Source organism: Lissotriton vulgaris, chromosome 2_1, assembly GCF_964263255.1.
Source record: "Lissotriton vulgaris chromosome 2_1, aLisVul1.2, whole genome shotgun sequence".
NCBI lineage: Eukaryota > Metazoa > Chordata > Amphibia > Caudata > Salamandridae > Lissotriton > Lissotriton vulgaris.
In genome coordinates this window covers 958,025,325-958,051,535 of record NC_141687.1, presented here as the reverse complement: position 1 = coordinate 958,051,535, position 26,211 = coordinate 958,025,325, and the positions used below count along the sequence as shown (strand labels likewise).

At 47.1% G+C, this 26,211-nt stretch overlaps 1 protein-coding gene across 1 annotated transcript in view; it reads right to left on the bottom strand.

The window, feature by feature from the left end:
- Positions 1–22,225, bottom strand: part of TMEM35B (transmembrane protein 35B) — a 119,244-nt gene extending 97,019 nt beyond the window's left edge. Inside the window, exon 1 of the mRNA XM_086956529.1 lies at positions 21,703–22,225. Coding sequence (XP_086812655.1) covers positions 21,703–21,810 — 108 coding nt within the window. The 5' untranslated portion in view covers positions 21,811–22,225. The remainder of the gene's footprint in view (positions 1–21,702) is intronic.
- Between the last annotated feature and the right edge of the window lie 3,986 nt (positions 22,226–26,211).

Sequence of the window (26,211 nt, the reverse complement as noted above, 5' to 3'; positions counted from 1 at the left end):
GAAGCAGGTCTTCCTCACTCAAACAACAAAGTGAGAATGAGGAAAAAAGGTGGGGGCTTTCATCATTTGGAAAACAAAACTGTTCTGAACCAATGAAAAGTGTTATTTTCAGGTCACATGACCTGACGCGCTTACGCTACGTGCCCCGGGGTGCGCCCGGGGGCGCCGTGCGTCATAACAAGCATCACGCGGCTACGCGATACGTCACAATGATGTTTTCGTTCGCGGCAATAGCGCTAACGGGGCGCTCACCGGTATGCAAACTGTGGCGCGGTAAAACTGCGCTTACCGGTAAGCGCATCGGTACGCGCCCCAGGAGCGCTCCGGGGCAATAAAGAAAAAAAAATAATATATACATAAAAAAAATAGTATTACATAAATATACAATATAAAATTCATTATAAAAAATATTACATTTCATACCGAAAGAGATTTGCTATTAAAAAACCTTTGAAATTCACTGAAAAAACTATAGGTTTCACACCGGTTATAGTTAGGATTTAGCATTTAAAAAACCTATTAAATTCACTGAAAAAGCCATAGTGATGTAATATGTGACGTCATCAGCAGTGCATTGCACGCACAAGTTATAGTGAGTCCAACTAACTAACGTGGGAATTTCAATGGTTTTATGTCAGTAAAATTTCCAGCTAACTATAACTGGTGTGAAACCTATGGTTTTTTCAGTGAATTTCAAAGGTTTTTTAATAGCAAATCTCTTTGCTATATGGTTTTTTCAGTGAATATATATATATATATATATATATATATATATCCTCCACAAGCCTCCAAGCTTTTAGAAACGCACTCCACGAGTGAGAGTTCAACAGAACCTTTTATTTCCAGAGGCAGCAATTCACAACTTTATTGATTCCAGTCCCTGACGCGTTTCGATGCCACAGGCATCTTAATCATAGGGCGGGTCCTTTTGGAAAGTCAGGTGACGGACTGCTGCTCATTTACCTATCACATGCATTCTCCAGTGAAGTGCATGCTAGTTGCAGTAGTCCCAATTCTTTCCCTTCGGTGGGGTCCGTTTTTCCCAAATCATTTATACTCCCAATTTCAGCAATTTATTTTTTCTTCCCTCCAGTGGGTTCAAAGTGCGTAATTCTGCCTCATAATTCTTGGCTTACTCGTACTGGAAACAGGCTGCCACAGTCTGCAGCCTCACAGACCTTCAACCAATTAACAGCGGCGGTGCGTCTCCCACGGCTGGAGCAGCCGTTTGATAAATCCTCCACAAGCCTCCAAGCTTTTAGAAACGCACTCCACGAGTGAGAGTTCAACAGAACCTTTTATTTCCAGAGGCAGCAATTCACAACTTTATTGATTCCAGTCCCTGACGCGTTTCGATGCCACAGGCATCTTAATCATAGGGCGGGTCCTTTTGGAAAGTCAGGTGACGGACTGCTGCTCATTTACTTATCACATGCATTCTCCAGTGAAGTGCATGCTAGTTGCAGTAGTCCCAATTCTTTCCCTTCGGTGGGGTCCGTTTTTTACAAATCATTTATACTCCCAATTTCAGCAATTTATTTTTTCTTCCCTCCAGTGGGTTCAAAGTGCGTAATTCTGCCTCATAATTCTTGGCTTACTCGTACTGGAAACAGTATGCCCAGTATATCTAAAATACCCTAATTGCATATATATCCAAAGTTTTACGCTCTGTTTTTATGGAGTGATAAACTAATATATTTAGACATTTTTATACATTTAATCAATTGCATGTATTTATTCAGCATTGTATTTTTACATGATTTAATGTTAAAGTCTTTTTTCTATATCTTTTATGAAATAAGGGAGGAGCCTATGTTAATTGCCAACAGTATTTATACACTGTGGTGGTCACGACATGTCATGTGATCAAGTCCGGGCTAACTGGACAAAACGCGTCAGGTCTGTTTGGATGGGAAAATAAAAGCACTTTAAAATTTCGAAACTTGCCGCGTGGTCCGTGTCCTGGTCGGAGTCTTTCTTTACGGTGAAAACTGGGAATCGTTTGGTATATATATATATATATTTTACCTACTGGCGGTCGCCAGTAGGTAGTTATAGTTAGGATTATTTTCAATGCAAAATCTCAACATTCTATTGTGAATAACTTTGGCGCCGGTTGAGGAATCTTCCTGAAAACTTCCTCGAATTTGCCTCGCAGCGCTCCGGTCCTTCCCTGAAAGTTTGCGGGGGATTCGTCAAGCGGGGGCCGAGATAAAAGGGGGGTCGCAAAACGTGTTTTCCCCATGTTAATTTCCATAGGGCGGTCGACCTCACTTTTAGCCCGAGCGACTGAATGGATTTCCACCACACTTGGCAAAATTGTAGGGACTGGTAGCCCGATGTGCCTTTGCTATGTCTCAAGATATGTGCTCCAGTGGATTTTGAGTAATTTAGGTTCAAAAATATATATATATCTATAAGCGCTCCCCAGTACGCGCACCGGGGCGCTAACCAGCACGCTACGAGATTTGGCTCACGGGTGTCTGTCAACATTCCAAACAGTCCGGAGCGGCCGCCATCTTGTGTCTCGGTAGGATCGAGACACAAGAGGTGGCAAAAACAAAGGGGGAAATGACCATAAGGGGGCAGAGTAGACCCCCCTGACCTCCTAGGTTTGATGAGGGGGCTATAAAAGGGCCCCGCGGGGCAACAAAAAATTTTTTTTTTTGATTTGCGCGGGGGGAGCGCCCAGTACGCGCACCGCGGGGCGTACCGGGAAGCGTTCCATGGGGAAAAAAGAATGATAGAGTTTTAAAAAATGTAGCCTTTTTTTTATAAATTGGAGGTAGTTCTAAAAAGAACTGTTTTTTTCTTCTTTTTGTTGTTTTATATTTTTTTTATGTCTTTTGAACATTTTGTACTTTTTTTGGCTTTTATGAACTATTTTATATTTTTTTGTTATTTTTATGGGGAGAAACAAAAAACAGGGAATTGAAAATGGCTCAACTGGAGCAAAAAAAAATCAGGAAAAAATTAGGGTTTTTTGGGGCAATTGTGGTTGTCACCAGCAAGGAGGATGAGCTTTATGCTCTGCTCACCATAGGAGATGGTCTTACCACAAAAAATACATGTGATCCTGAATTCACCAAACCGTGGTTGTATGCAAGGGATCGTCTCCCTTGTCTCTGGTCCCGATGGAGTGGGTTGTTTTCATTTGGAGGTGCTGGGTGTAGATTGGGGAGGGTTGCTGGCCAGTTCTCTCACCTCTGCGGCAGCATAGTTGTTCGGATGCTTGCGCTGCATGTGCCTAATCATGATATTATTACCAAAAGAATATTTTTTGTCAGGGTTCCCCCTTGACAGTTCAATGCCACAGATTTGGCAAGTCACCTTGGGCGCATTGACCTTCTTCTTGCCCTCTGGGATAGAAAAAAACTCCCATACAATGTGCTGCCTTGGCCTGTATGGGGTATTGTCTTCTGGCAGCCACCTCCTCCTCATCCTCCTCCTCCTCCTCCTCTTCTTCTTGACCACCAATGTGATGTTGTGGTGGTCCTCTTGGTGGTGGTGGTGGTGCAGATGCTCCAGCTGCTGCTGCTACTGTAGCCATTTTAAAGTACAAAATATTTCTGATAGATCTCCAAACAGGTCTTCCTCAGTCAAAGGACAAAGTCAGAATAAGGAAAAAAGGTGGGGGCTCTCATCATTTGGAAAAAAACCCTGTCCTGAACCAATGAAAAGTGTTATTTTCAGGTCACATGACCAGGGCTTTCATCATTTGGAAACCAAAACTGTTTTGCACAAATAAAGTGTTATTTTCAGGTCACATGACCCGACGCACGTACGCATGTTTGGAGTGTTTACAGACACCCGAGAGCCAAACAGCTTTCTGCGCGCGAACTCGCGTAGCGCGCTGGTTAGCGCCCCGGTGCTTATACCGGGGCGCACTTATAGGTATATATATTTTTTGGAACCTAAATTACTCAAAATCCACTGGAGCACATATCTTGAGACATAGCAAAGGCACATAGGGCTACCAGTCCCTACAATTTTGCCAAGTTTGGTGATAATCCATTCAGCCGTTCGGGCTAAAAGTGAGGTCGACCGCCCTATGGAAATTAACATGGGGAAAACACGTTTTGGGACCCCCCTTTTTTCTCTCCCCTTCTTGACAAATCCCCCCAAACTTTCAGGGAAGGACCAGAGCGCCGCGAGGCAAATTTGAGGAACTTTTCAGGCAGATTCCTCAACTGGCGCCAAAGTTATTCACAATAGAATGTTGAGATTTTCTGTTGAAAATAATCCTAACTATAACTACCTACTGGCGACCGCCAGTAGGTAATATATATATATATACATACAGTTATTTATAGAGTGTGAGCCTGGTTAGCTAGAAAGAGCCCCAAGAGCAGGTAGAAGGAATACTTTCAGAAAAAGAAGAGCTTTGTGAGGAGAGGACCATTTCATTCTTGAATTAAAAAAACTATAAAGATGTACCAGTTCTTAAATCAATGTCTTTATTGTAATAATCCTAAAGTGTCAGAACCAATCAGTTTCGGGAGTTTATTGCAATCAGAAATACAGTTTTATCTTCTTAATGGAGACTAGAGTTGATAAGATGGGGGCTAGAAAAGAAAATGAGCACTCAGATACTTGGATTTTTAGGGAAGTGTGAACCTTCCTGGATGGACACAGTTTAAATCAGTTAATGCTGCGTTTGAAGTGGGATTCATAGATATAGGTTAAATCCAGTCCATCTCTAGTGGTGGTATCACACCATATCATCTCATGTGCATAAATAAAGTGCACATTCACACCTGAGGGTATCTTGTTGCTGAATACCATATTTTTTTTAATGCAAGTAAATAGTACTTATTGTACCTTGGAAGGAATAAAGACTGAGTGGTAGCACCAGGATTCAAACATGTGATAGAGAGGTCAAACACATATCCCTCAAGTGGATTCATCAGTTTAATAAGCCACCAGACTAACACGATCTGTATTATTACGATCGGTATGGCTTCTTCAACATACCTCATCCCTCCCTCGAAACCTGAGGCGGAAAGCCGGGTGCGGGCGAGCGGGTGTTAATGTGCTGAATTGCTGCTGATTTTAAAATTGTTGTATGCTACCTGCTGACTACTAGCGATTTTATCTGCTGACCACTAGTGATTTTAACTGTGTTGTGTTTCACTGTGGCGCATTGCGCTCCTCTCCCTCTTCTGAGTTACCTGAGGCGGAAAGCCGGGTGACTCTAGGACTTCTTTTCATCACTAGCATTCTAATCTGACACTTACCCTTCGTTTCTCTGCTATCTGTATTGCGCTGCTTTGCATTCAGTGTCCGTCACCCATTCAGACGATTAGGTGCTGAAGGGTGTTCTGGGACTTGTAGGCTTCGCACTTTTTGCGGCCATCTTGGGGGGAGGCAGGCGCGCTGGGCGGCAGACTAGTGTTGCTGCCTCTCGCCGGTGACGCCTTAAAACTAGGCACCCTCGTCTCCGCGCAGCGGACGCGCCGAAGGAGCGCTAAAGGAAAGCCCGCCTGCGCCCGTCAGTGTCCCGGAGGCGGACGGGTGCAGGCGTGGCTGGGACTGGGTTTACCTATTGGTAGGTAAGATGCTAAAATATACCCCGGGTGAGCTTTTAGCTCTCAGAGATAAGGCGAGTAACTGCTGCATTGTATTTCCCAAACGTCTCAAAGGCAAGAGGCGCTGCCCCAGCTGCAGATGGCTACCAGGCAATGGCTCCATTTCCACTCCCAAGTCTAAGTCCAATAGGAGCACTTGTCTACTCCTTAATACTAGGTCCCTGGGGAAGCATGCGCTAGACCTTCACAATTGGTTGTCTGACACTAAGCCCACCTGTCTCTTTCTGACTGAGACATGGCTGGGGGACTGGTCTGGCCCGGATATAGCCACGGCGCTCCCCCCCAACTATGTTATCTTCAGGAAGGACAGAGCTAACGGCAGGGGCGGAGGGGTCACGATGGTGGTGGATTAGCGCCACGCATGTTCTATTATACACACTGACTACATCCAGGGTTGTGAGACCCTCGGTTTTTCTCTGTCCCTGTCCCCTAATCAATCCTTCTCGGGACTTTTGGTCTACAGGCCTCCTGGTCCCATCGGTTCTTTTCATGAGGAGCTCCACTCTGTGATTTCTGCACTATGTGTAAGATCACAGCACTGTTTGCTTTTAGGCGATTTTAATATCCATATGGATGTGGAGGACGAGGTAGACACCATTAAGATCAGTGACACCACTATCTCACTGGGACTTATTCCGTGTCTTTCTGCCCCTACACATATCAAGGGCCACACACTGGACCAAGTGTTCTCAACTGTCCCGATTGATACCTCCATTCCCGTGCCAGTCCTATGGTCTGATCACTATTTAGTGTATTTAGGGCTCTGCCTCGCTGTTGCGCTGCCTGCGCTGGTAAAAACGTAACTTTGGACGAATATAATCAAATTGATTTAATAATTTGAAAGTGGTTTGCCAAATTGCCCCGTAAAGCTTAACTGTTTGAATTGATGTAATAATTCAACTGTTTTTAATGGAATAACTGCACTATTATTATTTGCGTTTCTGTCACCTTTTAAAAACAATCTGCCCTACCTTTTCGCCACCTCCCCGGTCCACCACCGACACTAGGCCGGCTTGTAGTGGAGGGAGGACGGCATTCTACCTTGGACACACACCGGAAGTGAGGTGACTTCCGGTGCGCACGGGCCTCAGGTCATACGGCAAGTCTTAAAAGAACATGCCCCCCCACACGCAGCGGACGCGCGCGGTGGGCGCACCGGCGGCGCGCCAAAGGTAAGCCCGTCTGCACCCGTCCGCGCCTCGACTGGGCCCAGGGCCACACCCCCTGGTCAAATCATACAATATACAAGGGAAACCTTAGTAGGGTTAAACCCTGGCCCAACTATCTGCACTCAGCCACTAAATATGGCAAACTGGGCTGGACCATGGAGCTGTAGGATATGCAGAAACCGCTTCGGACCAAACGACAATGAGAGCACCCAGTCACACAGGCGAATGAAAAGCCTACGTTGCGGACTCATTAATGCTAGGTCCATGGGTAAGCATGCCCCACACATCTTTGACCTAATAACTGAAAGGGAGCTGAACTGCCTTTTTATGACAGAAACATGGCTGACACCAAACAGTAACCCCGATGTCACGAACTCCCTCCCCCCGGGATACCTCATTTCCAGAGAGGACAGACCTAACCAGAGGGGTAGAGGTATTGCAATTGTCTACCAAGATACGCTAAACTGCCAGACCTTTACAATTCCAGGCCTTAAAGACGCGGAAAGCATACGCTTCACAATAAAGGTACATGACTCATTTACCTTCTAGGGTGCACTAATATACCGGCCACCTGGGACTCATACAGACTTCACGAAAAGCATTGGAGAAGCTATTAGTGATCTAGCCCTTAAATCGGCCAATTTTACAATCCTGGGAGACACTAATATACACCTAGACTCCCCCTTAGACCAGGCTGCGATATGTTTTACGGACATGATGAATGTCCTAAGCCTAAAAATACTCACAACCACCACCACGCACAATGCAGGTCATATTCTTGATTGCATCTACTCCAACCTAGAGACACTCAAGGTAAAAACACCCCAAGTATTAACATGGACAGACCACAGCTATATCCCTTTCGAATTCCCAGTGACAGCTAACACAGCTATAAATAACCTGGGTAGGAAGTCGTGTCTGCTCCAGGGGGAACCCTGCTGGAAAGACTTGATGGGACAACTGGAATTTCTAACCAGAGCAGTAGGATCCATGCCAGCTCCGATTGGAGACCCGACCAAGGACAGTCAGGCCTTCAGGGAATGGATGACTGCCCTAAGCACAGGAAAAAGGCTTTGCTGCACCAAAGCCGAGGGTCAGTAGGAAACAGAGACCTTCTGCCCCCTGGTTTTCACCAACCCTGAAAGAAGAGCAAAGGAAGGTCAGGGCTCTTGAGCGGATATGGCGGATTAATTATACCGAATCTGACCAGAATCAGTATAAAATTGCCTGCCGCCTCTAACATGGGATGATAAAAATGGCCAAAAAGGAATATTACACGGAAGCCATAACAAAAAGTAATAATAAACAAAAAGAAATCTTTAATATTGTGAACACCTTCATTAACCCCACAACTATGCAGAGAGACATTCCCCCCCTCTCAAACTCCATGCAATACCATTGCAGACTTTTTTGAGAATAAAATTCTAATGCTCACTAAAGATTTCCACCACCCTCTACCTGAAGAGGAGATTCTAATAAAAAATGCAAACATAACGATGGACCGCATGTCCTCTTTCCAACCTGTTAGCCTAGAGGAATCCCGGACAGAAATCCTTAAGATAAAATCAGGCTCACCGTTCGACCCCTGCCCTCCGTTTGTTCTCCACACATTGATAGAGATTGCAAATCCTATCGTCAACAATATCATAAACTCCTCACTCAACTTAGGCTTAGTCCCTGAAGAATGGAAACTTGCAGCAGTTAAGCCCCTGCAAAAAATACTGTTACCAGACCCCACTACTCTCTCAAATCTGCGACCCATTTCCCTACTTCCTACTTTCTGTAAACTAACAGAAAAATCAGTAAATAAACAGCTAACTGCCTTCCTGGAGGCCAATAACATCTGGCACCCCAACCAAGCAGGTTTTAGAGCTCAGCACTTGACCGAGTCAGCTCTAATCTTTACCTCCGAAACACTCAGTGCCGCAATGGACCAGGGAAAGAAAGCAGTTCTGGTACTCCTAGACCTGTCCGCGGCTTTCGACACGGTGCCCCATACCATCTTGGTTGACCGTCTAGCCGCGGCAAGAATAGCCGGAAGTGTACTGGGTTGGCTGAAAAGTTTCCTAGCAAATAGGCGACAAGTGGTCACCCTAGGCCAGTTCAGGTCAGAAGGAAAACTACTCAACTCAGGAGTGCCCCAGGGCTCCTGTCTGAGCCCGACGCTCTTCAATGTTTATATGGCCCCCCTGATTGCCCTCATATCATCCTTTGGCATAAATACCATCTCATATGCGGATGATACACAGCTCATCTTGGTAATGGAGGACGATACCTGTAAAGCTGAAGTCAAGCTTAAAGACTGCCTTAAAGCCACGTTCCAATGGATGAACATGAACCATCTCAAATGCAACTCTGGGAAAACGGAGATCCTACCCTTTGGAAAAGGGAACATGTTCAACCCCACACTATGGTGGCCGGAGGACGCCATCGTCCCCCCAATCACTGCTCTCTCAGTCCGAAACTTAGGGATTAAATTCGACTCCTCCAAAAAATGTGCCAATGCAAAATATAATAAGACAATCGTGAATATAAATCTATAACAGCAGAGGATATATTTTCCGTTGTCTGTTAAATCTCCTCGGTGACACCTGGTGTGTTTGTTACATCCAGTGTGCCCGGGGATCAGACCTCACCTCTCCTGGACCTGGCCCAGGAACTGTGAGACCCCGCTCTGTCCGTCGTTGCCTCCGGCTGACTCGGTACCGGCACATTTTTTGCATCCTATGCAGTAGCATTACTATTTAGAACAGAGGCCCTGAAGAAAGCCTGGGTCCCTTTTTCCCATTAGGCTGAAACATGTTGGCCCCCATGCAGATATTTGGTTAAACTGCTATGATATTGCGCTGTTCTTGGTTTTAACAGGAAGAGGCCCTCTCTACTAAAAATTCCTACCTTTGGTCCTCTATCCTATTTTAATTCACCACTTTTATTATTTTTTGCACTGCACCTGATTCCATCAGACCAATACCACATGGTCCAACAGTGATTGCGGGTCGGAACCCTAATCCACCATAGGATACAATCTATGTCTCAATGATCCAGAGACACACGACCCTAAGGACGACCAAATGATAACATTGATCATTACAAGTCTTTGCTGGGAATCCTACAAGAGTTTTGATCTACAATCACTGATGGCACCCTGCTTAAGATTTCTTGTCTTTCGTCAGAACTATTTAGTCTTGACGCGATCTCGATGTACTATGTTAGACGTCGGGTTAGTAAAAAAGGAATTTCCAAGATATTTTCCTGTAGAGACCCCTAGGTTTCCTTGTTGTTGATTTAGCTATATAGAGATACAACCTAGGCTATAAATATCCCTCAGGCCCTCCACTAACGTATTGTTATTTGTATATGCAGGCGCTAACAGAGCAGTCTGCCACAAACTGCAAATGGTGCAACATGCAGCGGCTAGACTGGTGTTAGGATGGAAAAGGAGGACCTCAGCCACAGCAGCAATGGACATTCTGCACTGGCTGCCAATCCACAAGCTGGTGCTTTTTAAAATCCTCCTAATTACCTTCAGGGCCTTCAATGGAAACGGACCTAGCTACATTCAGAGGATGTTCCAACACTATACTCCCTCGTTATGTCTGAGATCCCAAAATGCCAACCTCCTCACCATCCCCAAATTCAGACTTAAAACTAGAGGAGGAAAAGCTTTGGCAGTCTTGGGCTCCAAAGCTTGGAACATACTCCCACCACCCCTCCATCAAATCACCACAGAAACCGCTTTCAGAAAGGCCCTCAAAACCTGGATTTACACCTTATCTGACTCACAATGTAAAAACTTAATCTAAACCTACCAACCTATCTCACTACATGAACAAGGCCTTCTGTTTGCTCCTCTCTAAAGCGCCAAGATGCTCCCTGGAGTGTAGTCCGCGCTATACAAGAACCCTTTACATTACATTACATTACATTACAACTTTCAGATCACTCACTCTGATAAAGCTTGTTCGAGTGGGCATGTCTGCCAATGGCAGAACTTTAGAGCTTTCCATCGGGTCTCCCCGGACATGCTGGCGCAGGCCCTACTTACTTATCCCTGCTAGCGGACAGGTATTCTAGAGACTGATTTGGAACACCTGCAGTCTTGGCTTGTCCAGCAATTAGACGAACTCGCTCCTTCCCAAGACGACCAAAAAGAATCTCACCGGGCTTCAGCTCCCTGGTTTTCTTCGGCTCTGGCGGAGAAGCGGCAGCAGTGTAAAAAAGCAGAAAGAGCATGGCGCCGCCATTACGATTTAGCTTGTAAGGAGATATACAGAGAATCTATTAAGGAATATCACCGCGACATCACCTCTGAAAAAAAGTCTTATTTTGCAGGAAGAATTGAGGCAGCTACAAACTCCTGCAAAGAAATATTTCGGATAGTGAAGGAATTTACCTCTCCTTCTTGGTGTTTTCTCAAGAACTCGCACTCTGAACTTTGGGTTACTGAGTTAGCTGACTTTTTTGCCAGCAAAATCAAAACCATCCAGGCCTCTTTTGTATCTTCGGGGGTGGTCGCAGCTTCGGCTGTGTCTTTACCTGCATTGATGTCACGAATTTCCCTCCTCTTTCTTTTCAGGCCTCCTTGAATCTTCTATCGAAATTAAGATCAGGTTCCCCTCTCGACCCTTATCCTGCCAAATTTTTGGCAAAAGTAGCACAAGTGATTAACCCTCTAGTCAATCCGGTGCTCAATCTTTCCCTCAGCACAGGGGTGGTCCCACAGACATGGAAACAGGCCCTGATTCTGCCACTCCTAAAAAAACCTAATTTGGATCCCACGGCCCACGTTAACTACAGGCCCAGTTCTCTTCTGCCTGCATTCGTGAAGATTGTGGAGAAACATGCCCATCTGACCCGTGCCAACTTCTTTGAGACTAACAATATCTTGCACCACTCAGTCGGGTATCCGGTCTAACATGAGCACAGAGACGGCATTGTTGGAAGTCACGGAGGCCATCAAGGAAATTTTGGACTCCGGGGGCAAGGCGATGCTCGTGATGCTGGACCTCCCGGCGGCGTTTGACACCGTCCCCCATGGCCATCTCATTTTAAGACTCCGGGAGATCGGCCTGAGGGGGGCGGTGTACAGTTGGTTTGAGTCTTTTCTGGCTGACCGCCAGCAAACGGTCTGGGCCCCCCGTTCTCTGCCACGGTGCCACCATTGGAGGTAGGATTTCCTCAGGGCTCAAATTTGAGCCCTACTCTTTTCAACATCTATATGGCCCCTCTGGCGGCACTGGCGGAGTCCCACGGAGCCCAGATCGTGTCGTACGCCGACGACACCCAGCTCCTCTTTGCCTGTAACAGGGACTCTGACTTTGACGGAGAGAGCATCCGAGGCTGCCTTGAGGCTGTGTTTGACTGGTTTCAGCTAAACAGCCTCAAGTGCAACTCTGATACATCTGAGGTGCTTTTCTTCGGGTGCCCCTCTGACCTGAGGTGAAAGTCTGGGTGGCCGGTGGCCATGTGTCCTCCCTCGGCCGACTCTGCGGTGGCCAAAAATCTTGGAGTGCAGGTTGATAATAGCCTTACACTGAAATCTCAGGTACTGGGCCTAGTAGGCAAATGCTTTGGCCTCCTAAAAATGCTTAGGAAATTCCTGGCCCTATTATCTCTGGACCACAGAAGAATCACTGTGCAGGCATTGATAGGCTCTCGCCTGGACTACGCCAATGTGCTGTACCTTGGCCTCCCAGAATTCCTCCTAACGCGTTTGCAAATTGCCCAAAACTCGGCCGCGCGTGCCATCTTCGGCCTCCATTGGAGATCTAGTGCCAGTGATCTTTTAAAAACTCTTCACTGGCTTCCAATCAGAAGCATATTGCCTTTAAAGCGCTCACTTTGGCCTTTAAGGCACTTCATGGCACTGGTGATAAGTACATCAGTAAACGGATAGAGTTCTATCAGCCATCTAGGTCATTTAGGTCATCCTCCTTGGCCTTGGCCTCTGTGCCAGCTATTAGGCGTGCTCGCTGTGGCAGCCGCTCCTTTAAACATCTGGCACCACAGATGTGGAATGCCCTGCCTCTGTCTCTGAGGACGAATGACAGTCTCTTAGCGTCTAGGAAGGACCTTAAATCGTGGCTCTTTGTTCAGTAGGTCTCTTTTCCGCTCTGTACCGCCTTGGGTTTCTAGCGACGGGACACTTCTCGGAGTAGCTGAGCGCTATATAAAACTCATTATAACATAACATAACACACATCACTGTGGAGACTTGAATATGATGGTAATCACACATTATCACTGTGGGGACTTAAACGTCACTGTAATTACAAAATATATTTGTGAGGACTTGTACATGACTACAATCATGCACTATGTCTGTGTGCTATCCCTGAGCATCCCATTAATCACACGCTATCTCTGAGGGGACCTGGGCATGTCTATAAGCACACGCTATCTCTGTGGGGAACTGGGCATGTCTATAATCACAAGCTATCACTGTGGGTACCTGGGCATGTCTGTAATCACACACATTCTCTTTGGCAATAATACTATAGTCACACACCATCTCTATGGGGACCAAGACATCTCTATAATCACACACTATCTCTGTGGGGACCTGGGCATGTCTATAATCACACACTATCTCTAAGGGGACCTGGGCCGGTCTGTAATCACACACTATCTCTGTGGGGACCTGGGCATGTCTATAATCACACACTATCTCTGTGGGGACCTGGGCATGTCTATAATCACACACTATCTCTGTGGGGACCTCGGCATGTCTATAATCACACACTATCTCTGTGGGGACCTGGGCATGTCTATAATCACACACTATATCTGTGGGGACCTGGGCATGTCTATAATCACACACTATCTCTGTGGGGACCTCGGCATGTCTATAATCACACACTATCTGTGTGGGGACCTGGGCATGTCTATAATCACACACATTCTATTTGGTGACCGTGGTAATACTATAGTCACACACCATCTCTGTGGGTTACTTGAACATTCATTTAATTACACACAGTCTCTGTTTTGGCTTGAGCATCACCAGCTTTCCATTCTCTGTATGGGGCTTTGTGAATACTGAAAAGTAGTAAAGTTAGACTTTTGGTCTAAGTTTACATTGTTGAAACTGAAAAGTACAAAAAATAGATTATTTGTCTAAGTTTACCATTGTGAATAGGGCCCAATTTTAATGAGGACTTCAACACAATCATCTTTGTGCACTATCTATGTGGGGACTTAACCATCACTATAATAACACTCTGTATTTGTATGGGATAAAACACTGTCTTTGTGGGGATTTGAACATCACTATAAAAACATACTATCTCTGTGGGGGACTTGAGCATTCAAGTAACTAAACACAAGCTCTGTTTCAACTTTAATCACTAGGGGGAGCCATGAGGCACAGGGTCAAGACTGATTTTCATATAGCTGGGTCTCAACTGGCGTGGCAAAGTGAGCTAAAGACCGATGATGGATTCAAACCAGATCTGTGACTGGGGGCGAGTGACTGAAAAGTTTCAGCACTCAGTCCTTCATCTCCTTATGTTTGTTTTGTTCGCCCCTATGTTGAGACCCAGACGTGGGTGCCTTGCTCATTTTGCCACTGGATTCAAGCTAGCCTGGCTGATGAGGGCTGTTATCCAAGAACCGGTCCCAGGATGCATGTTTTCTGTCCAGGGAAGACCTGGTTTGGCAGTTCGGGCTGGACTGTTCCCATGAGGCATAGGGCCAAGACTGATTTGCATATAGCTGGGGCTGATCTGGGGTGGCGAAGTTAGCTAAAGAACGATGATGGATTCGACCCAGATCTGTAACTGGGGCTAAGTGACTGAAAGGTTTCACCACTCCGTCCATCATCTCCTTTTGTTTGCTTCGACTTGAACATCATCAGCTTCACATTCTCTTTATGGGGTTTTGTGAATTTTGAAAAGTAGTAAAGTTAGACTTTTGTTCAAAATGTACCTTTGTGAATACTGAAAAGTAGTAAAGTTAGACTTTTTGTCTACATTTAGCTTTGTGAGTCGGGCCCTATTTTAATGAGGACTTAAACACAATTACCTTCATGCACTATCTCTGTGGGGACTTAAACATTGCTATATTAACACACTTTCTTTGTGGGGATTTGGATAACACTGTAATAAAACACTATCTTTGTGGGGACTTGAACATCACTATAATAACACACCATCTCTGTGGGGACTTGAACATCTCTATAATAACACACTATCGTTGTGGGGACTTGAGCATTTCTATAATTACACACAACCTCTGTGTGGACTTGAACATCATTAGCTTCACATCCTTTATAATGGGGTCCAAGCCTTGAATGTACACACTATTTCAGTATCTCTGTGGGGATTTCTATTTTGGTAAAAATGTGAGCAGCTACTCAAGCTCTGGATTCCACTTGACCATATTCCTTTGTTCCATATGTTAATATCTGTATGTGTTAGTTCCCTAATCTCCTAAGATTTTAAGCACTAATAAATAGGTTAAATGCAGCTTTAAGTGTCTTTAATTAAGCATGATATGACATTTTCTGGCACATTAACATAATCTGCCTTTAATGTATACCCCTATTATATATGCAGCAATTCATATATGAATATATTATAATGTTTTTGGTGTATATTGTTGCTAAAATAAACATTTAGCCGTGTGCCATCAACTGTATTCAACAACATATAGTGTTACAGACTAGGTCCCCACAAGGATGGTAGCACGTGTTCAAGTCCCCACAAGGATGGTGCTGTGCGCGTGATTAAATAACGATATATTTGCAAATTTGAAGCAGGATCCTGTATCATGAATTTTTTCTTAACATTTTTCTGTTAGTTGTGTGTTTTAAAAACATTGGGAAAGGTAAGTCCCCACAAGGCAGGTATTCACACATAGTCCCCACAAGGATGGTAACACGTGTATGTGTGTGTGTGTGTGTGTGTCTGTGTCTGTGTGCATGCATGCATGCGCGGTAGGCTGGGAGGGCGGCGCATGCGCAGTAGGCTGGGAGGGCGGCGCAGGACGGAACGTGCGCGTTCGCGCAGCCAAATCCGAATGCTAAAAATCGTGCCAGTTTCTTGTCCCTCATTCCCCGGCATCCGCCAGCTATAGAGTCTCTGTCCCTGTTCCAGGGCGAGACCTAAAAAGAATTAAGGAAAAGGGTTAAATAAATTTGCCCATACAAACAAAACAATTGTCTGTTTGTATTCACAAAAATTGTGTGATAAGTTGTGGAGGGCTAGCATCTTCTTTTTTCTAGTTTATATTAGGTCCAGCTGCCCCTCTGTCCCAGGACCAAACTCCGTGTTGTTAACCTACATTAAGTTCTCATCACGAATACCAGGTAAGGACAGGAGTATTGGTCGTACAGCTGCAGCATTCATTATCACAGAGCTCTGCTACTCGGCCCGGGCTGGCGGCGGTGTCATGTATCACACAAGGAAAGGTAGAGTAGGTTTGGATTTGCCAAGTTTTGTTTGAGGGACATAAGTCCCCACTCACCCCCCCCCCAAACGCCAAAGGCTTTTTGAGGATTAGCTTACAGAAGCACGACGATTGTCCTGATGCTGTGCGTGAATCACGTTGTTCTTCGCACTTTCATTTCACTTTAGTCCTTTGAATAAGGAGTCTCCTGAACCCGACTATTAATGGGCAGTGCTGCACTGAGGCACTGTAATGGGACAATAAATGAGGGTAGTCCATTCATTGTAAATTCAATGTTGTATTTATTAAAGTAGTATCCAGAAGAGAGCCCCACCGGGAGCAGTCTGTGCTCTGCTCAGCCCATTCAGCAACTGATCCAATGAGTATAACATCTATAGACAAGATAGAGTTAAGGGAAGAGGGGGAGGAGTTGCCCTCGTGGTGAAAAAATCTCTTACGTGTTCAGTCATTCACACGGAGACCATCACGGGCGCCGAATCCCTTGCCTTTACCCTTTCCCTATCACCTCAACAAGCTGTGAAGGGTCTTGTAGTATATAGGCCTCCGGGACCTGTGGGGTCCTTCTTTGAGGAACTCCAGCAGGTCCTGTCTGTATTAGTTCTGAGATCTGAGCAGTGTTTATTGGCGGGAGATTTCAAATTCCATATGGAAGATCACCAGGATCAGGATGCTATTAAGTTGCTTGATATTACGTCTGCCTTGGGCTTGCTCCCTTATCTTTCCGGCCCGACCCATGACAAAGGTCACACTTTAGACCAGGTCTTCTCTACTTCACCAATTGTGGTTACTGCACTCTTGCCGGTATTATGGTCCGATCATCGACTTGCCTATTTCCAAATATCTGGCACTGAGAAACCAGCAACTAGCGCTTTGAGACAGCAGGGAAGTAACTACAGGGCGTTTCATCGGGTGACTCCAGATCTGTTAGCCCAGGCCCTGGTGAACCATCCTCTGTCCTACACTGGTGATCTGAATAATGACCTTGAAATCCTGCAGACCTGGCTTTTAGCTAGATTGAATGAGCTTGCCCCTTTACAGCCCCCCCGATCCGATACTAAACGGGTCTCGCCCCCTGGTTTACGGCGGAGCTGGCCCACTCCCGTAGACAATGTAAAGTTGCCGAACGGACATTGAGAGCCCAATATGATGCCGAGGCAAAACGGATTTACAAATCCATGATGAAATCCTATCATGGATTAATCCTACAGGGAAAGAAGTGCTATTTTGCTAAAAGAATTGAGGAAGCAGCTAACTCCTGTAAGGAGATTTTTTCGATCGTTAGGGAATTCACTACCCTGCGATCGAATTCAGCACAGGAAGTTCCGGCTGAGACCTGGGCCGATACCATTGCCAATTTTTTCACCATCAAAATCAGGCAGATACAGGACTCCTTCCCTCCGAGACCGATAGCCGTTCTTTCGACTTTGTCGAATGAGATAGCTCACCTGCCCACCCTTGGCCCTGTCCTGTTGGACTTCCCGCCCCTCACGACAGCCTCATCTTTAGCATTGATGAGGAATCTCAAATCTGGCTCACCACGTGATCCTTGCCCGGCGAAATTCTTAGCTAGAATGGCAGATGTTGTTAACCGTATAGCCAACCCTATTCTTAACCTTTCTCTGAGTCAGGGAGCCTTGCCACATTCCTGGAAACAGGCCATGGTTATTCCTCTCCTTAAAAAGCCCAACCTTGCCCCGGAAGTCCCGGCCAATTATAGACCGATCTCGCTCCTCCCAGCACTCACTAAAATCCTGGAGAAACATGTTCACAGCGTGGTCTCCAACTTCCTGGAGTCTAATGAGCTTCTCCACGCGTCTCAATCGGGTTTTCGACCCAACTTAAGTACTGAGACTGCGCTCCTGGAAGTTTCAGAGATTGTGAAGGAGGTGCTGGATGCCGGAGGCAGGGTGATGTTAGTTATGTTAGACTTGTCGGCGGCTTTTGACACCGTCCCCCATGAGGATCTCCTCACAAGACTACATGACATCGGTCTAGGGGGGACGGTGCTCAACTGGTTTTGTTCTTTCTTAGCCAACCGCCAACAAACGGTCTGGGTCTTTTCCTTGATCTGCCGAAATGCCGCCATTGGGAGTTGGAGTTCCTCAGGGCTCAGTATTGAGCCCTACTCTATTTAACATCTTTATGACCCCTCTGGCGACATTGGTGGAGTCCTACGGGGCCCAGATCGTCTCATATGCTGACGACACCCAGCTTCTCTTCACCTGCCGTAACAGCGAAGAATTCGATGGGGAAAGTATCCGTGAGTGCCTTGGGGCTGTTTTTAACTGGTTCCAACTGAACAGCCTCAAGTGTAACTCGGATAAATCCGAGATACTTTTCTTTGGCTGCCCATCGGATCCGGATTGGCATGGTTGGTGGCCTGCCGACATGTTCCCTCCAGCTCAGTCTTCTGAATGGGCTAAGAACCTGGGAATTAAAATTGACAACGGGCTTACGCTCAAATCCCAGGTGTCAACTCTCACAGGAACATGTTTCGGCATCCTCAGGATGCTTCGAAAGTTTTTTCCATTGCTTTCTGAGGAACATCGGAGAATAACTGTGCAGGCCCTCATTGGATCCAGACTGGATTACGCTAACATTCTGTATCTGGGTCTTCCGGAATATCTCTTACAGCGTTTGCAGGTGACCCAGAATGCTGCGGCACGAGCTATTTTTGGCCTGCATCGTTGAGCTAGTGCCTCGAACTTGCTGCAATCTCTCCATTGGCTCCCCATACGGAAGAGGGTAATGTTCAAGGCCCTGACACTAGCCCACAAAGCCCTGCACGCTACAGGTGCAAAATATCTACAGAAGAGGCTGGATTTTTACCAGCCGATACGATCCTTAAGATCGGAGTCATTGGCACTTGCTGTAGTTCCTCGTATCAAGAAGGCTCGTGTGGGTGGTCGGTCCTTTAGATTCCTGGCCCCTCAGTTGTGGAATTCTTTACCGCTGTCCTTACGGTCCACATCTAATCTGCTTGCCTTTAGGAAGGGTTTAAAGACTTGGTTATTTTCTGGTTAGAGTCTCTCTATCCTTGGGTTCTGTTTTCCTTTTATCGTTGTTATGTTTTTCTGTCTCCTTTCTGGGTCAGCCGTTGCGCTATAGAAAACCCATAAATAACATAACATAAATAACATAACATACCAACATTCTAACATTCAACATTCTACACATCACACATCTTGGCTGAGCAGCATACTACAGGCACCTCCCACGAACTACATGTGTGCCACAGCATTGTGCACCCGCCTGCCACAGCACTGGTCTTTAAAAGATCCTCCATCGAGAGTTGGCAGGTAGGACCGGAGTTTAGGAGCAACAGGTAAGCATCAAAGGCAGGCTTTGCAAGTTTGTGTGACTTGTCTTGCAGGGGCCGTCCCAAGTTTTGACAATCTGGGGGCTGCTAGAGTGTGTTTTTGAATTACGCAGATTGCCTAGCATGTTTTAGGAGACTTACAAGAATGTGAAATTACTTGCCAGTACGTGCTGGATGCAGTGTACTGATATTCTGTTCTGTTGCCTGAAGAGCGTTCTAATAATGTCGTCATAATGACTTTCCCCATGGATGATTAAGAAGTTGGATAGCTCAGTCGTTTAGGCACCTGCTGAGACCAGTGTGTGAACTGCAAGTCAGACTGAAATAGCGATGGGTTCACTCGACCATTCATTCTTTCCCAGTCAGTAAGATGAATAGTACCGCGAAGAGGCACTATCAGGCCAGGGCTGAGTGCTGAAATATTGCCCCAGTCTTAAGTGACAGCGTATCAATTTCTAACGATCAACAAAACAATTTGCAATGATTAAAATTCCTTCGGACCTAGCGAGGAGCGTCAGTCCTTGTTCGCCTCTGTTGATGATTCTGGACCCATGGCAGAAGCGCAGGATTGCACGTGTGCAGCTTGTTTGTTGCTGTGTATCTTCATTCAGCTGAAGGCCTAGAGCTGCCATGCTCAGTGACGCTGCATGTGACTCGTTGTTGCATTGGCCGAGTCCGCTAGCAGCACTCCAGCCCCATCACTGAGACCGCCTGCAGCAGCAGTGGCAAACCGGTGAGATGGACAGGATGGGATGCAAGTTAGAGCTTGGGGTGGGAAAGGCGGTGTCTGTCTGCGACCACATTGGCCACTATTCCATTACAAATGTGGGTGTGTCTTGTGGCTCCTATGCTCCCACCCGTGCCTCAGAGTGTCGATGTTAAATGGACTTGCAAAGTCTGTGCTTGAAGTACATGGGAAACAGGAACTTGTGTGATATTTCCTTTCAGTTCGTTGTTAAATAGCCCGCTTTTTCATTTTCAGTTACTCAATGTTACCTACAGTTTCTGGTACTTTGTGCGTCACCGTAGAAACTCTGTATCATCGAATTGTTAATTAGTTTGCATACTTCGAATTGGTCACTGACCACAGGATGTTTATCCTCAGTACTTACATAAAACAGCATTATTATAATAACTACTTTTTGTAAGTCAGCTTTAATTCTGATTTTTTTGGTCTTTATTTTTTTTTTTTTAAATTGGCGGATGGCTACTCCTTAAGCCAAGTTGTAGTGGTCCTCTTAAGGTTCTTATTGTATATTATACAAAAGGAAGCGTAGAGCAGTTGAAACCATAGAAAGATTATTCAGAAAATATTTTAGAATCACCGATATGGTAACTGTAGCAACGTACCCGGTCGCCTGGCACATGTAATCTGATCACCCAATTAGGGTGTACATTCTCATATTTGTGTTTCCCTCGTCTTCATTGCTTGATTTTTGACTGCGAGAAAGTGCCACTGATAGTGGTTGAATGCACTCATAATTATACTGAAATTATGAAAATCTCACACATAAGCAATCTGAACCCTTGGCAGCTATGTAGGTTGTTTGTGGATGTGCGTGGGGGGCGGGCCGAGGGCGTGTTCGAGCTCTGGCAGGGCGGCATGGTTTCAGCCTCGCGCTCGCTGGTAGACTCACTCGAGCAGCCAGCGTCCCCCCTTCGAGAGCCTGCCGCTATCGAGCCAAGAAGCTCGGTCAGGAAAGAGGTGTGGGGGCGGCGGAGCGTCCTGTTCAAACACAGGCAAGGCGAGCAATCGGAACGCCAAGACCGAGGCACAGACAGGGGGGATTGGGAAACCTGAAAGAATAACGGCATTGAAACAAAGGCGGGGGGAAATGGATGCCCCGCCCCACGACAAAAATATACAGACAGAGACCCGCAGGTTTGAAATATGTCAGTTAAAGGGGTAAAAGTCACTTAAAACACAAACCCTCCCTCTCACATGGTCAACATGTCTTGAAGTACACACGCCCCCTCGAAGAGGCCAGACTGAGCAAACGACAAAACTGCCAATAGTCCTTATGTTTTGGAACTGGTTCTTATGTAAAGCGCTCTGACACCTTCGGTTAAAGTTCGCGCTATATAAAATCGCATCAAATAAAATAAAAAAATAGCATTTTAAAAGTCCCACGAGAAATGACACTGCCACGCCCCCACAGCACTTACATACCCATCGGCTGCAGACCCCCTGTCGTCATTGCAACACCCCTCCACTTACCAGCTGCTGGTTCATCTCTGCTGAGATGTGATCCGTTAGTTTCACCGCCCCCACGAGCAGGAAGAAGACCCCCAGCAGCACCCTGATGACAGTGTAGAGCAGGGCCATGGCGGCTGCTGCAGGGAGGGGACCGCTGCCTACAGCCGGGAGAGGCTTCGGCTGCTGCCTGCAGCAGGGAGGTTAGAGCAGCTACTGCCTTGAAGCTTGATCCGCTGCCTTCTCGGGAAGTGATGGGCGTTGAGCTTCCTATCTGCTGTGCTTGCTCCGCTGCCTGCTCCCTCGCGGCCTGACTGCTGCCTTCTTGGCGCCGTGGAAGGGGTATCTCAGCTGGGCTTTGAGTTCAGGGTCCCTGGCGCTGGACGTGCAACTGACCACGGTTCGAAGCCTTCACCGCATGTACCAGGGAGGGAGGGGCCGCGTGGTCCTTCCCCTTAGGGGTGTCACAATGTGGTTCAGGCAAGTGCCTTCCATTGGTCCCCGAGAGAGGGCGGCAGCAGCAAGGTGAACTAGGGCCAGCTGCCCTTCTGCGTTTTATTTATTTATTTATTTATGCAATTTTATATAGCGCGGACTTTACCCGAAGGTGTCAGAGCGCTTCACAGAATGACCAATAATGATATACAGTAACAAAGTACAAATGCAAACAATAAGTTACATGGATCAAAAGTGACACTAGTGAGCAACCAAAGTACATGAGGTAGCAATCGGTGCATTACAGGAGAAAAAAGTGAAATGGGTGGAGGTTACAAAAATGTACAAAATACAAGTAGAAGTATAATACTGCAATAAAAGGCAGACACTCCATCACAAGAACAAACGTTACGTAGGCAATGGAGGCACTTGTGCAAGTATCTTGTGGAAAAAGGTAGGGCTAGGACCTTTCTCAAGATTTGCCCGGCGCTAACCGCCCTTGTACCATTCAAAATTTACCAAGCAATGAGGCAGGCGCCGGAGACCAGAAGGCAGGAAACAGAAGTTTTATTCCGACGGAGCAGAACACATCAGATCAGACAACAAGGTATCATCTCGAGGTGCTCTAACAGCCTCTCGGAGGCCTGGCCTCTTATACACTGGTTTATGGCATGTGACCTTTCTTTATTATAATCAGAACATTGTGAAGCCCGGAAAAAGACATCCCCGCAATCCTCGTGTCAATCCCACCCCCATATACCTTCACAATAGAGGTCCTCAACCTACTGATAAGAGGAGGGGGGTCATCACGCAGATGAGTGTTCTGCCGAGTCTTAGGATGTGTGCGCCTGATCATATCACAGGGGGTGGGGAGGCCTGGATCAATAGAGGGTCCTTTGAAGGAGAGCGACCTCATACAATAAGGGGCAGTAAATGATATCTCCCGGCTTAGGCGATGGCTTCGGACCTGTGTGGACAGCTGGACACGGGGTGAGGGGTCATCAAAGGAGCGGCATTCATGCCTCGTGGACAATCCAGTGCGGAGGGAAGGTTGATCAACAGAGGGGCATTCATCGGGGGAGAGGAGGTGTTGGTCAGGCGCTGGCGTGATTCCCAAGGACAGGGTCATGCAGAAGGGTTATGTTCATGAGGGGAGGGAGGGGGAGCCAGGGTGCGCGGAGGATGCTTGCTGGGTCAGAGGGGCGCGCTGGCGATCGATCGTGGACAGGGAGACCATGATGCCTAAAATGGTGATCGTGCACGTTGTACGTGGGTGACAAGTGGGCGCAGATAATGTTTAGCTCACAAACTAGAATTCCACAGTCCTCCCTTTTAACATATCTCGCCAACTTGTCAGTTTGGATTTATCCCCATAAGGCCACGTATTTCTACTTCATAGAGGGGACTCATGTGCTCATTTCGGAAGTCCAAAGTCTTTGGGCACATACAGTTGGAAACAAGGCCGCACAAAGATGGTAGACATTGGATACCTAAGCAACACCCACATAAGATCACAACAGGTATCAGCACGAAGGAAAACAATCTCCAACCCCAGTTCCTCAAAGTGTCCCAAAACCAGCTCCCAAGCGACCATCCTTCCTGCTCCTGGTGAACCTCCGAGGAGAGTCTGTGGAGGTGTTCAATGGCTTTGTAGACTGAAGGCGAGTTGTCTGGCACGTAGGTGCAGCAGCTAGATCCGATGATGCGGCATGCTCCTCCTCGGTCGGCTAGGACCACATCCAGGACAAGGCGATTTTGAAGGGTCACAAGGCGGACCGCCTGAAGCTCCGCAGTGTTGTTGGCGAGGATGCCAGCCGTGATGTTGATCGTTGTTTCTACTGCCTGGGTCAGGTGTCGGATAGCGCGGCTGTTTGCCATTGGGCCCCACAGAGGAACAAGTCCCTTTGCTGCATCTAGGAACTGTGCTCCGGTGGAGTCGGCTTGTCCAATGTCATCTGCACGCCTCTGTCGGTGATGGTTGGCAGGGGCTACATATGTGGGTGGAAGAACGAAGGCAATGTAACATGCGCCCTTCCAACCTCTCGGGAGCCAGGTGTAAGCTTTGGTGCCACACACAAAGTACATATTCGGAGAAGCAACAAAGGAAGGGGGGTCAACTGAGTCCAATGTTCTGGTGATTCGGCAGGCACTGTGACCCACCAGCTGCGTTCCATGGCCTTCGAGACACACAAGACCTGTGACATTGATAACAGACAGGGCCACAGTCAGAGTAGCGGTAGTTTGTTTTTGCAGATGAGAGAAGGTGGTCCTGGCTGGATTGTGGAGCACCTGTACTTCGACTCGTTCTTTAGCAGGAATGTCTTTAAGGAAGGTGGCGCCCGTAAGCGCTGGACACAGAGCAACAGAGGTCTTTTCGGTTTTGTTCAGCCAGAACCCAGAGTAGAAGTGCGACACTGTCCGGCTGGAGGTGGCGTTGTCCTTGTGGCTCTCTTGCATGAGGATCAGCCAGGCGAGGCAGGAGCCGTGAACTGAGAAAGGAGAAGGGATGAAGGGGATGGAGTGTCCTGTAGCATGCGGGAGCAACCCGCAGATCCAGCAGTTCGTAGCATTTGCAGCAAGGTTGTGTTGGTGCAACAGTTGCACGAAGGAATTGTTCCAAAATTCCCTGCGCCTTTCTCGGAGCTGAGGCGACAGAGAGATTAGGTGATGCTCTTTCAGGGGTGTCGGTGGTGCAGTAGGTAGCAATGCCTCATGAGCCGGTGTGCTTTCCTCCAGAATCCAGAAGGAGGTCATGAGGAGGAGGCAGAAGAGGATGACAATGAAGAGTGCGATTGTCTTTGATTTGTGCAAGTTGTCAGTCTTTGGATTTCTATACTGGGTATTTCCTGTTGCTTCCATCATCTTCTTATCTGGCGCTTCCATCATCTTCTTATCTGGCGCTTCCATCACCTTCAAGGGGGCTCGGTAGCGGGCAGAACCACAGACTTCGTTTAGCTTCTCTCCCGGTAACCCTTGATTGTGTTTAGGTCACCGTTCTGAGATTTTAACTTAGTCCGTGGCCTACTTAGCCGAAACTCCCTCCTTTCGACGCAGGAAATACCCTTCTCTGGATGGCACAGTGGGATCAGAGAATTTTGCAAGTTCGAGTGCCTCAGTATCGGATAACAGTCCAATATCGGTCGGTCTTTGCTCAGGAGCTCTTCTTGGGCGCTGACGTTTTCTGTCGTGGTTAGGTTTGCAGAGACCTTCCGGCAATGATGCGCGTGCAGCCAGTGCTTCTTCCCCTCCACTCGGAGCGCCGTTCGGGTGGTGATCAGCACTTGCCAGGGGCCCGTCCACCGAGGTTCCAGACTCTTGGTTCGCTGGAAATTTCGTATCAGCACGAAATCTCCCGGTTGGATGTCATGGCCGGGGCCCCTGGAAGCATCGGGGATGGCTTGCTGCACCTGTTGATGAATGACAGACAACGTTTTGGTTAACTTGCACAAATAATCAGATAGTAGGACGTCTGGGACGTCATGAATGGAGGTCGGTTTGGGAGCAGTCCAGAGAGTCATCGGTCGCCCAAACACGACCTCGTAGGGGGTCAAATGGTGCTTGGTGGGAGTGGAGCGCATCGATAACAAAGCCAGTGGGAGGGCATCCGGCCAGTTAAGTCCAGTGGTGGCCACTATTTTTGCCAGTTTCAGCTTCAGTGTGGCATTATGGCGTTCCACTAGACCGGCGGATTGGGGGTGGAAGACCGCATGAAACCGTTGCTTCACCCCCAACCCCTTTAGGATTAGTTGGATAACCTCAGCTATGAAGTGGGGGCCATTGTCGCTCCATAAAATTCGACAAAGGCCATAGCGAGGGAAGAATTCCTTCAGTAGTACTTTGGCAGTAGTCATGGCAGTGTTGTCACGGGTTGGATAGGCCTCCACCCATTTGCTGAAGGCACATACGATGACTAGTACATACTTCAGGTTTTGGCATCTCTCTAGTTGGATGTAGTCCATCTGAAGGACCTCAAAGGGGTGATTGGGGGTCCCAAACCCTCCCCGGGGTACTACAGTTCCTTTCCCGGGGTTGTGTTGCAGACAGATAAGGCACTGCTGAACTAGACGTCTGGCTGAGTCGGGGATTTTGTCATTGTGC